The 13887-nt window shown below is 47.8% G+C and overlaps 1 protein-coding gene across 1 annotated transcript in view; it reads right to left on the minus strand.

The window, feature by feature from the left end:
* Positions 1-13887, minus strand: part of trit1 (tRNA isopentenyltransferase 1) — a 161554-nt gene that overhangs the window by 64359 nt on the left and 83308 nt on the right. The window contains exons 7-10 of the mRNA XM_064982813.1: positions 13679-13791; positions 11950-12103; positions 4790-4898; positions 2457-2623 (exon numbers count right to left, since the gene is read on the minus strand). Coding sequence (XP_064838885.1) covers positions 2457-2623; positions 4790-4898; positions 11950-12103; positions 13679-13791 — 543 coding nt within the window. The remainder of the gene's footprint in view (positions 1-2456; positions 2624-4789; positions 4899-11949; positions 12104-13678; positions 13792-13887) is intronic.

Below are 13887 nucleotides of genomic sequence, written 5' to 3' on the forward strand. Positions count from 1 at the left end.
GAGACCGATACCTGGCGCTAGCAGAGACCGATACACTGGTGGGAAAGACAGTCAAACTACCTTTACATGATATATATTGTCATTGTTTTCTGTCAGACTGGGAGAGTCTCTCTATATCATAAAAAAAGAAATCAATCTATTTTAAGTACTCACATAAAGGGATGTTTTTAATAGAGGCACAGAAGTTATCAACATTTGCCTAACTATTCCTTTACAACGAAACAATTGTCTATTCAACAGCAGTGTTTGGGGAACAACAATGGTGGACATACCTTCTCATAACCAATGCCTCCTTTAGTAACCTACTGTCGTGTGTGTGTCCCCCCCCCACATTAACTGCCACTGTGCAACTATTGAACGTCACATGATTTGATACCATAACAACTTGTGTTATGGGAGAAGCAAACGGTTACCTTATCATGACCAAAACGTCTCTCTTCTCTATTGAACTCACTCTAGGGGCGTCTCCTATGCCCACACCTGTCTCTAAACAATGTGTTCGCTGACAGGGTGCCATTGTAGCTCACTTCCCTGCTTGCCAACTGTTAAAAATCAGACCCAGGTCTGACTATAGAGACGGGTTGTGTTGTGTTTAAAGTTGCTGTTTATGTTGCTCTCACAACAGAACAGACAGCAGATGGGAGGAGCAGAGCACCTGGGATATGTACAGCACACCCTATGCAGTTGTATTGTATTCTCTCTCTCTCTCTCTCTCTCTGGTTGCCAGATGACTGTTTTACAATCTGCCTGAAATCTTGCTCTGCCTGACTGCTGTGAAAGGGGGATGAGGGAGGGAGGGACAAAGAGAGGGGTACCTTACCCTGTGGCACACACACTATCACCCTCCACGTCTGTCTCAGAGGGGTATCAGTTCCACTCCAACACAAGGGACGTATCAAAGACTGAACCACATCTGACAGCTGCTGTGTGTGTGTGTGTGTGTGTGTGTCCTTGTTTGGTGACTTAAGTGGTTTGTTTGCGTGTGCATGTGTGGAGAAACAGTAGCACACCTGTTACAACAAATGGCCCGGAGTCATCTGTCTCTCACGTGTGTGTGTGGTGTGTGTGAGTAAGAGAGACAAGAGGAGGGAGGAAGAGAGGAGGGAGGAAGAGAGGGGGCTGAAGGTAGAAGAGGAGGGAGGAAGAGAGGGGGCTGAAGGTAGAAGAGGAGGGAGGAAGAGAGGGGGCTGAAGGTAGAAGAAGAGGGAGGAAGAGGGGGCTAAAGGGGGCTAAAGGTAGAAGAGGAGGGAGGAAGAGAGGGGGCTAAAGGTAGAAGAGGAGGGAGGAAGAGAGGGGCTGAAGGTAGAAGAGGAGGGAGGAAGAGAGGGGGCTGAAGGTAGAAGAGGAGGGAGGAAGAGGGGGCTGAAGGTAGAAGAGGAGGGAGGAAGAGAGGGGGCTGAAGGTAGAAGAGGAGGGAGGAAGAGGGGGGCTGAAGGTAGAAGAGGAGGGAGGAAGAGGGGGCTGAAGGTAGAAGAGGAGGGAGGAAGAGGGGGCTGAAGGTAGAAGGGAGGGAGGAAGAGAGGGGGCTGAAAGTAGAAGAGGAGGGAGGAAGAGGGGGCTGAAGGTAGAAGAAGAGGAGGAAGAGAGGGGGCTGAAGGTAGAAGAGGAGGGAGGAAGAGAGGGGGCTGAAGGTAGAAGAGGAGGGAGGAAGAGAGGGGGCTAAAGGTAGAAGAGGAGGGAGGAAGAGAGGGGGCTGAAGGTAGAAGAAGAGGGAGGAAGAGAGGGGGCTGAAGGTAGAAGAGGAGGGAGGAAGAGAGGGGGCTAAATGTAGAAGAGGAGGGAGGAAGAGAGGGGGCTGAAGGTAGAAGAGGGAAAGATATAAGAGGGAAGAGGAATATGAGTGACAAGGACATCAGGAAGAAGATAAGGAACGAGGAAAGAAACAAGAGAGAGTGATATTTAAAAGGGAGAAAGAAAGAGGGTGAGAACTAAGCTTGTCCCTGGTTAAACCCTAACCGAGACCTGGTCTGACCTGGGTTTTCCTGGGGTCGGTGTAGCCAGGCGCTAAAATAGAACTTGGTTTTATTTGTGGCGCTTGACACGCTGCGAGTCCCGCCTCTCCAATCTCATTGGTTTTTAGGAGCACATACCCACATAGCTGATTGGAAGATGAACTGAGGTCCACACTCCAGTCCAGTTGGTGGCAGTAACGCACCTTAAAGTTGGTTGCCAACCACCATATAAAATCCAAATAAGAACCCCGAAGGAGGAGAGATTACTAGAAACAAACTCTTACCCTTTTATCTGTGGATTATTGTCAGAGTAGAGGACCTTGTGCGTTTCAGGTAAAATATCAACCCAATGTTTATATCCCAGGACAAATTAGTTAGCAACAGCAAGCTAGCTAGCTAAATTGCCATAAATGTTAAATGCTTTTCGACCTGTCCCCAAATTAATATAGTTGGTTCAAAGTTTTTATTTATTTATAGTTTTGCACAAACAGATCATTTCTGTACAAACGGTCAGAAACCATCTCAGGGAAGCCTGTGTGCTCGTCGTCCTCACCGGGGTCTTGACCTGACTGCAGTTTGGTGTCGTAACCGAATTCAGTGGGCAAATGCTCAACTTCGATGGTCACTGGCACGCTGGAAGTGTGCTCTTCACAGACGAATGTCGGTTTCAACTACAGATGCCAGACAGCAGTTTCTGGATGTCAACGCTGTGAACAGAGTGCCCCATGGTGGCGGTGGGGTTATGGGATGGGACAGGCATACACTACAAACAACAAACACCATTGCAATTTAATCAAGGGCCATTTGAATGCACAGAGACACCGTGACGAGATCCTGAGATCCGTCGTCCCATTCATCCGCCGCCATCACGTCACGTTTCAGCATGATAATGAACGTCTCCACGTCGCAAGGATCTGGACGCAAGGATCTGGACACAATTCCTGGAAGCTGATCATGTTCTTCCTGCATACTCACCAGACATGTCACCCGTTGAGCATGTTTGGGATGCTCTGGATCAACGTCACCCGTTGAGCATGTTTGGGATGCTCTGGATCAACGTCACCCGTTGAGCATGTTTGGGATGCTCTGGATCAACGTCACCCGTTGAGCATGTTTGGGATGCTCTGGATCAACGTCACCCGTTGAGCATGTTTGGGATGCTCTGGATCAATGTCACCCGTTGAGCATGTTTGGGATGCTCTGGATCAACATCACCCGTTGAGCATGTTTGGGATGCTCTGGATCAACATCACCCGTTGAGCATGCTACAGTTCCCGCCAATATCCAGCAACGTCGTGACAACAATACACAGGCCACAATCAAGTGTGATCAACTCTATGGTGAAGGAGATGTGTCACGCTGCGTGAGGCAAAAATGGTGGTCAGAGAGCTGAACTGGTTCTGATCCACTCCTACCTTGTTTAAAGGTATCTGAGACCAACAGATGCATATCTGTATTCCCAGTCAAGCGAAATCCATAGTCGGGCCTAATACATTAATTTCAATTGACAGATTTTCTTGTATGAACTTTTAAATGCAGTTTAAAAAAAAATTTAAAAATTAAAAAAAATCGTTGAATGTTGAACAAATTGTGATTTACTTGTTAATTACTCGTTAATGTTTATCAAAATGCGCTACTGAAAAATGGGGTTTAACACCGAAATAGAAGTAGCCTAAACTACCACCGGAGATAACTCTAATCTGGGTATAGGCTACACGCTGATCAGAACATGAGATTGGCTTTAGATTGTTCAGCTTCACCATCATTACTAGATTTTAAAATCAGCAACAACAACAACAAAAAATGACATTCATTAGTGGGTGATGGTGATTTCAAACATCAAATTTTGATAGTGGGGTGGTAGGTGCCCAGTTTCCCTTACGGCTCAGGGGTCATACATACCACAGACACACGCCAGCTCAGAGAGGGCCCGGATGTCTACCGCTATGCAAACAGCAGTAAAACATCATGTCAGGTTGAAAGAGTAGGCATAACAAAACAATTGTTGTTGTTTTTTAACTTGGGGTGTTTTAAGAGCTGTTTATTTCATTCATCAAATTTGCACGTAGGAGGTGACGTTACCAGGGAGACATATAGACGCAGGGGTGAAAGTAATCAAATCAAATCAAACGATTCCGGATAAAGTGGTCACCAGTGACGCTAAGAGAACTTGGTAACCGGGAATTGGACATTGAGAAAGGAAGCTAACTCTACATAAGCCTATCACAAACCAGCCTAGCACTCTGGGAAACATAATGACTTCCTTTGGGGGTGGGGGGGGGGGGGATCAGTAGTAGCTTCGTGTTCATCCACCATCATTAAAAATGACTGACGTCTTGTTGACGGATGAATCCGGATAATTAGAAGGAGGATGTTAATTAAGAGAGGTTGCTCACTGGATCAAAGCAACCGAACACATCCACACATATCTCCTGACCTCGGTGGAGGAGTCGTAGCGTTGACTATCGTTAAAATGTGAAGATCGTGTATCATCAAATCAATTCTGTCTAATATATCAATATTAATCCTAACATAATTTATGTATAATTATTCAACGCATCACAGAAGAGTAATTATCTCGGAAGTCGGTGGGCATCACGGAAACATGTTGTTTATGGTGTCAATTTCCCAAATATAACTCTTCAGATATTGTCACATCTTATCGATTACGGTCTTCTTTTAATGTGATATAATGTAATATTACCTCAGTCATATTCTGAATGTCGCAAACCCTTGGATATTTGTACGAACCCCTAGCATAGATCATGAATCAGCGATATACAAATTGTATACACACAATAGCAAAAATACACACAATAGCTCATAGAATTGGTTACTGAGAGGGGGACGGACAGGGGGGCGGACAGGGGGACGGACAGGGGGACGGACAGGGGGACGGACAGGGGGAAGGACAGGGGGACGGAGAGGTTGAAACCGATATGACGGCTTGGTAGACAAAGGAAAGGGGCGGGGAAACTCAGAGGATTCACTAGAATACAGTTGGTAACTACACTGTTGAAATGCTAATACTTTTAACGTGAACAGCCGCTGATTCGAAAATAAATATTTACGAGTGTAAGTGCCTTCGTCTCCGCGATCCGTCCCCGGTCCGTCGCCTGGATAGATTGTTGACAGAAAGTCTCTGGTTTGTCCGCCAGAGATTAAAGTATTTCGTAGTTTTGTAGCCCGTTAGACATGTCAGCGTTAGCGGCTGCGTTTGACTAAAGTACTTAAAAAGCTGCAGCCTGCATCATTTTTCTTAAGTTTGTAGATTTCTTAGCCATTTCAATGTGGGAATTATATCCACATTTTCTGGTCTTGTCCTTTGGTCGACTTTTAAAACCACTTCACAAGCGTCACCCGGTATATTTTGGTCTCTAGAGTGATTCCAACGTGGGGACCGCGTCCCGCCCGTTATCTTGACTCTAGCTTGTAGATTTCTTAACCATTCGAGACATCCGGCTTAACGTCTTTGGCACAATTTTGTCACGAGGGGTTTTATACTCAGTGGAAGAAGGGCGTTTCCATGACGCCTGATGTAATGTCTGGGCTCACGGGGGGGGCTCTGAATTGTTAAAACTTTATATCTAAACAAGTATCTCATTTAGAAGGCCAACATCACATTACATCTCCTCACAAATAGTTTCATATTCAATCATATATTTTATACAACCATCAGATGCAAACAGACCATCAGATGCAAAAAAGGAAAAGCACCTTTAGTAAATCTGCATTCTCTGTGAGAGCTTCCCATGTCTGGAATACACTGCCATCAGACACACATAACTGCACCACATATCACACTTTCACAAAATGCTTGGAGACAGGGCTAAAGGTCAATCAGATTTGTGAACATGGTCCCTAGCTGTGTGTTGCCGCTTTCCATGTTGTCTGTTGTCTGTTGCTTGTGAGGTGTGGAAACACTTTGTTGCTTTTATGAATTTTGTCTTGCTGCTTTTTGTTCTATGTTGCTCTGTCTGTATGCTATGTCTTGCTTGTCCTATGTTGCTATGTCTTGCTTGTTCTATGTTGCTATTGTCTATATTGTAATTGTTTTTAATAACCTGCCCAGGGACTGCGGTTGAAAATTAGCCGGCTGGCTAAAACCGGCACTTTTACTGAAACGTTGATTAATGTGCACTGTCTCTGTAAAAATAAAAATAAACTCAAACTCAAACTCAAAACAATTGAGAAGTGGAACCAAAGACACTGTAATGTTTCCTGTCCTTCATGACCAAGACACCAAGACAAACTCGACATGACTGTCCTTAAAACCTCTCTGGGATATGTGGGACGGTAGCGTCCCACCTGGCCAAAAGCCAGTGAAAAACCATATTCAAATAAATTATTATAAATATTATAATTCAAATAAAATACTATAAAAATCAATCATGTAAGATACCAAATTAAAGCTATCCTTATTGAGAATTCAGCCAGCATATCAGATTTCAAAAAGGCTGAGGATAGCACCATAGTAAACAAAGATCGAGAAGCATATTTCAACCCTGCAGGCGCGACACAAAACGCAGAAATAAAAATATAATTCATGCCTTACCTTTGACGATCTTCTTCTGTTGGCACTCAAACTGTTGGCACTTCTGTTGTCCCATAAACATCACAAATGGACCTTTTTTTCCCGATTAATTCCGTCCATATATATCCAAAATGTCCATTTATTTGGCACGTTTGATCCAGAAAAACACCGGTTCCAACTTGCGCGACGTCACTACAAAATATCTCAAAAGTTACCTGTAAACTTTGCCAAAACATTTCAAACTACTTTTGTAATACAACTTTAGGTATTTTTTTTACGTAAATAATCGATAAAATTGAAGACTGGGTGATCGCGCCTCAATCTAGCAGTACACTTCAAGTGACCCTCGTTCTGGATGGCCGTACTTCTTCATTACACAAAGGAATAACCTCAACTAATTTCTAAAGACTGGTGACATCCAGTGGAAGCAGTAGGAACTGCAAGAAGGTCCCTTAGAAATCTGGATTCCCAATTAAATACATTGAGTAAAAAATTTTTTTATCTGAATGGTTTGTCCTCTGGGTTTCGCCTGCTAAATAAGTTCTGTTATACTCACAGACACATTCAAACAGTTTTAGAAACTTCAGAGTGTTTTCTATCCAAATCTACTAATAATATGCATATCTTATCTTCTGGGGAGGCAGCAGGCAATTTAATTTGGGAATGCTTTTCATCCAAAATTCCGAAAGCTGCCCCCTACCCTAGAGAGGTTAAGTGTCCACGGACCAATCCCACATTCTCAAAAATATAAATATTGTTTAATTCTCCAATTTTGAGGACATTTGGCAATAAGAATGTCTTTGTTCTCCATAGGCGCCCTCCCTCAATACCCCATGGCAGTAAAGAGAGTTTCTACCAGGAATTTATGACCGTTGTAAAAACCTGGGGTGAGATGAGGGAGGGGCACGAAATACCCCCAAAGAGGGCCACGTCGTGACAGAGGATTTATTACTTTAAGAAAACAGCCCTAATGTTGGAAACAAACATCATTACGTCGTCATCCAGAGTCACATTTACATATTTTCCAAGCTACAGCAAACAATATTGTACATACAATAGGTTTTTAAAGCGGTCTAAGGCACTGCGACTGAGTGCTAGAGGCGGCACTACAGACCCTGGTTCGATTCCAGGCTGTATCACAACCGGCCGTGATTGGAAGCCCCACAGCAGCGGCGCGCAATTGTCCCAGCGTCGTCCTGGTTAGGGTTTGGCCGGGGTAAACCGTCATTGTAAAATAATAAATAATAATTTGTTCTTAACTGACTTGTCTAGTTAAAATAGAAGGTTAAATATAATAGTAATGAAAGGACAGAAGAGAGTATGCATTCTGTTTGCCATGGACAAAATTTTTTATTGCAATACTGGAATAGTTACAGCCTTTGTAGTTAACCAAGCCAGTCTAACACTCTGGGAAGTATCATGATTGGCCAACATCGTCTGGCCCTCAGCGGAGGCCTTCATCACCGATGTTGATTGACCATCGTCACAGAGAAGAAAGCTTGGAACTAAGCACCAAGGCAAAGATAAGCAGATAAGCAGATAAGCCAGACAAGCAGACACCCAGGCAATGTGGACACACACACCGTCTCTCACACAAATAGTCGCTCTCACACAGACAGTCTCACATACACGCAGACACACACACACACACACACAGAGAGACAGACAGTCACACAGTCTATCCATCTGGCGCAGGCCACTGAGGTTCGACAGAGGTGAGGCTCTTTCACTCACACAGACAGTCTGACAGAGAGACACACGCACGCAGACAGACACACACACGCAGACAGACAGACAGAGACACACGCAGACAGACAGACACAGACAGACAACCAGACACACGCAGACAGACAGACACACGCAGACAGACAGACAGAGACACACGCAGACAGACAGACAGACAAACACACGAGACAGACAGACAAACGCAGACAGACAGACAAACACACGCAGACAGACAGACAAACACACGCAGACAGACAGACAGAGACACACGCACGCAGACAGACACACACACGCAGACAGACAGACAGAGACACACACAGACAGACAACCAGACACACGCAGACACGCAGACAGACACACGCACACACGCAGACAGACAGACAGACGCAGACAGACAGACACAGACAGACAACCAGACACACGCAGACACGCAGACAGACAGACACGCAGACAGACAGACAGACAGACAGACACGCAGACAGACAGACAGACACGCAGACAGACAGACAGACAGACACGCAGACAGACAGACAGACACGCAGACAGACAGACAGAGACACACGCAGACAGACAGACAGACACACGCAGACACACAGACACACAGACAGACAGACGGAGAGACACGCAGACAGACAGACAGACAGACACACACGCAGACAGACAGACACACACGCAGACAGACAGACAGACACAGGCAGACAGACACACGCAGACAGACAGGCAGACAGACACACACGCAGACAGACAGACAGACACAGGCAGACAGACACACGCAGACAGACAGACAGACACGCAGACAGACAGACAGACAGACACGCAGACAGACAGACAGACACGCAGACAGACAGACACGCAGACAGACAGACACGCAGACAGACAGACACACGCAGACAGAGACGCAGACAGACAGACACACACGCAGACAGACAGACACACACGCAGACAGACAGACACACGCAGACAGACAGACACACGCAGACAGACAGACACACAGACAGACACACAGGCAGACACACAGGCAGACACACAGGCAGACACACAGGCAGGCACACAGGCAGACACACAGGCAGACACACAGGCAGACACACAGGCAGACACACAGGCAGACAGACAGGCAGACAGACAGGCAGACACACAGGCAGACACGCAGGCAGACACACGCAGACAGACAGACACACACGCAGACAGACAGACACACACGCAGACAGACACACACACGCAGACAGACAGACACACACGCAGACAGACAGACACACACGCAGACAGACAGACACACACGCAGACAGACAGACACACACGCAGGCAGACAGGCAGGCAGGCAGACAGACAGACACACACGCAGACAGACACACACGCAGACAGACACACACGCAGACAGACACACACGCAGACAGACACACACGCAGACAGACACACACGCAGGCAGACAGACACACACGCAGGCAGACAGACACACACGCAGGCAGACAGACAGGCAGGCAGGCAGACAGACAGACACACAGGCAGACAGACACACACGCAGACAGACAGACACGCAGACACACACGCAGACAGACACGCAGACAGACACGCAGACAGACAGACAGACACACACGCAGACAGACAGACACACACGCAGGCAGACAGACAGACAGACAGGCAGACACACAGGCAGACAGACAGACACACACGCAGACAGACAGACACGCAGACAGACACACAGACAGACAGACAGACAGACAGAAAGACAGGCAGACAGACAGACAGACACGCAGACAGGCAGACAGGCAGACAGGCAGACAGACACGCAGACAGACAGACAGACAGACACACACGCAGACAGACAGACAGACACACACGCAGACAGACAGGCAGACAGACAGACACACGCAGACAGACAGACAGACAGACAGACAGACACACGCAGACAGAAAGACACACACGCAGACAGACAGACAGGCAGACAGACAGGCACACACGCAGACAGACGCAGACAGACACACACGCAGACAGACAGACACACGCAGACAGACAGACACACACGCAGACAGACAGACACACACGCAGACAGACAGACAGACGCAGACAGACAGACAGACACACGCAGACAGACAGACAGACAGACGCAGACAGACAGACACACACGCAGACAGACAGACAGACACACACGCAGACAGACAGGCACACACGCAGACAGACAGACAGACACACAGACAGACAGACAGACACACACGCAGACAGACAGGCACACACGCAGACAGACACACGCAGACAGGCACACACGCAGACAGACAGACAGACAGACAGACAGACACACACGCAGACAGACAGACAGTCTCTCCATCTGGCGCAGGCCACTGAGGTCAGACAGAGAGGTGAGGAGGTTTAAGCCACTTCTGTCCTAACAGGATTATGACTGGAGGAAGATGAGGGTGGAGGAAGAGACGAGCGGTGGAGACAGGTGGGGGATCAAGGATCAAGGCTAAGGGGTTAGTGCAGGTCAGAAGTGCTTCAGGCTCTCTGGTTGCCCAATCCCCCACTCAAACCCTAGACCCCTTAGGCCCAATCCCCCACTCAAACCCTAGACCCCTTAGGCCCAATCCCCCACTCAAACCCTAGACCCCTTAGGCCCAATCCCCCACTCAAACCCTAGACCCCTTAGGCCCAATCCCCCACTCAAACCCTAGACCCCTTAGGCCCAATCCCTGAGGCATTTCACGTACATCGAATGAAAGGTTACAGGTCAAAGCTCTCACTCTCCTCCTCCTCTCCTCAATAGGGGGTGTTGAGTGTTTTAATGGCTGTGTGTGATTGTGTGTCGGCTGTCAGAGCAGTTTACCGATCGATGTAGCTGTACACAGACCATCTGTAAATAGCCGATCCAACCTACCTCATCCCATATTTGTTTTTTTCTGCTCTTTTGCAAACAAGTGTTTCTACTTGCACGTGTATCACTCCAGTATTAATCTGCTAAATTGTAATTACTTCGCCACTATTGGCCTATTTATTGCCTTACCTCCTTACTTAATTTGAACACACTGTATATAAACTCTTCTATTGTGTCATTGACTGTACGTTTGTTTATTCCATGTGTAGCTCTGTTGTTGTCGCACTGCTTTGCTTTATCTTGGCCAGGTCACAGTTGTAAATGAGAACTTGTTCTCAAATTGGCCAACCTGGTTAAATAAAGGTGAAATAAATATATATTTTAAAAAAAGTGTGTGTCCTTGTTTGTGAGTTGATGTACATGAAATTCCTCAGGGATTGGGCTTAGTGGGTAGGGTCGAGGGTTTGAGTAGTGGTGTGTGTGTGTGTGTGTGTTTCAATACTCGTGGGGACCAAAAATCCCAAATGTCCCCACAAGGGATAGTAAAAACACGGAAAATGGTTCCTCGTTACCATGAGGACAAAGGCTGTTTTAAACTTAGTGGTTCGGTTTAGGGTTTGGGGGTAAAGGGTAAAGGTCAGGGAAAATAGCATTTTGAATGGAGACGGATTTTAGGTCCCAACTGGGATAGAGAAACATAGCGTGTGTGTAGGAGGGGTTGCTGGTGTGTTTCACAGTCTGTCTGAAAGTCAGCTCTGATTACTACAGCATCATGTTGATAACACACACACACATCGAAGAGATGAGGAAGAGGGACGGAGAGAGGGACAGAGAGAGGGGGACGGAGAGGGGGACGGAGAGGGGGAGGGAGAGGGGGAGGGAGAGGGGGAGGGAGAGGGGAGGGGGCGGAGAGGGGGGGCGGAGAGGGGGACGGAGAGGGGGACAGAGAGGGGGACGGAGAGGGGGACGGAGAGGGGGACGGAGAGGGGGACGGAGAGGGGGACTCACTCTTGAGGAAGCGATTACGGACCCATTTGTTCTGTTTCCTGGCGTACCGTCTCGTAGCCATCTTCAGATTCTCTACACCTGAGAGAGAAAGAGATTCAGTCCATTAAATCTCTCACTCACACACACACACACACACACCCCCCAAGGCTTCCGTTAGCTGGTAATAGCCGGTATTTGCCCCAAACCCCCAAAATGAAAAGCTGATAAATAATACTAAATTCCATTACAAAAATAGAAGCTTTTCAGCCTGTTGACTGAGGTAAATACCCGTGAGAGCTGAGGACACGCGCCAGAGCTGTTGACCGAGGTAAATACCAGTGAGAGCTGAGGACACGGCGCCAACAGCTGTTGACCGAGGTAAATACCAGTGAGAGCTGAGGACACGGCGCCAACAGCTGTTGACTGAGGTAAATACCAGTGAGAGCTGAGGACACGGCGCCAACAGCTGTTGACTGAGGTAAATACCCGTGAGAGCTGAGGACACGGCGCCAACAGCTGTTGACCGAGGTAAATACCAGTGAGAGCTGAGGACACGGCGCCAACAGCTGTTGACTGAGGTAAATACCAGTGAGAGCTGAGGACACGGCGCCAACAGCTGTTGACTGAGGTAAATACCCGTGAGAGCTGAGGACACGGCGCCAACAGCTGTTGACCGAGGTAAATACCAGTGAGAGCTGAGGACACGGCGCCAACAGCTGTTGACTGAGATAAATACCCGTGAGAGCTGGACACGGCGCCAACAGCTGTTGACCGAGGTAAATACCAGTGAGAGCTGGACACGGCGCCAACAGCTGTTGACTGAGATAAATACCCGTGAGAGCTGGACACGGCGCCAACAGCTGTTGACTGAGGTAAATACCAGTGAGAGCTGAGGACACGGCGCCAACAGCTGTTGACTGAGGTAAATACCGCTGAGGACACGGCGCCAACAGCTGTTGACTGAGGTAAATACCCGTGAGAGCTGAGGACACGGCGCCAACAGCTGTTGACCGAGGTAAATACCAGTGAGAGCTGAGGACACGGCGCCAACAGCTGTTGACTGAGATAAATACCCGTGAGAGCTGGACACGGCGCCAACAGCTGTTGACCGAGGTAAATACCAGTGAGAGCCGAGGACACGGCGCCAGAGCTGTTGACCGAGGTAAATACCCGTGTCTGTAGTGAGAGCCGAGGACACGGCGCCAACAGCTGTTGACCGAGGTAAATACCAGTGAGACCGAGGACACGGCGCCAGAGCTGTTGACCGAGGTAAATACCAGTGAGAGCCGAGTGACACGGCGCCAACAGCTGTTGACCGAGGTAAATACCAGTGAGAGCCGAGGACACGGCGCCAACAGCTGTTGACCGAGGTAAATACCCGTGTCTGTAGTGTCTCTGAAACACACACACACCTTGGTTCCAGAGTGTCTCTCAAACACACACCTTGGTTCCGGAGTGTCTCTCAAACACACACCTTGGTTCCAGAGTGTCTCTCAAACACACACCTTGGTTCCAGAGTGTCTCTCAAACACACACCTTGGTTCCGGAGTGTCTCTCAAACACACACACACACACACCTTGGTTCCAGAGTGTCTCTCAAACACACACCTTGGTTCCGGAGTGTCTCTCAAACACACACACCTTGGTTCCAGAGTGTCTCTCAAACACACACACCTTGGTTCCGGAGTGTCTCTCGGACCTCCTGTGTCGTCTCATCAGGACATGTCAGGTACTCATGGAACTCCTTAAAACCTATAGACTGGAATATACCATGCTGGTAGTCCTGACTGAGAGAGGGAGAAGAGAGAGAAGGAGAGAGAAGGAAAGAGAGGAGGAGAGAGGGAAGGGGAGAGAGGAGGAGAGAGAAGGAGAGAAGGAGAGAG

The sequence above is a fragment of the Oncorhynchus masou genome, chromosome 13 (assembly GCF_036934945.1).
Source record: "Oncorhynchus masou masou isolate Uvic2021 chromosome 13, UVic_Omas_1.1, whole genome shotgun sequence".
Classification (NCBI taxonomy): Eukaryota; Metazoa; Chordata; class Actinopteri; order Salmoniformes; family Salmonidae; genus Oncorhynchus; species Oncorhynchus masou.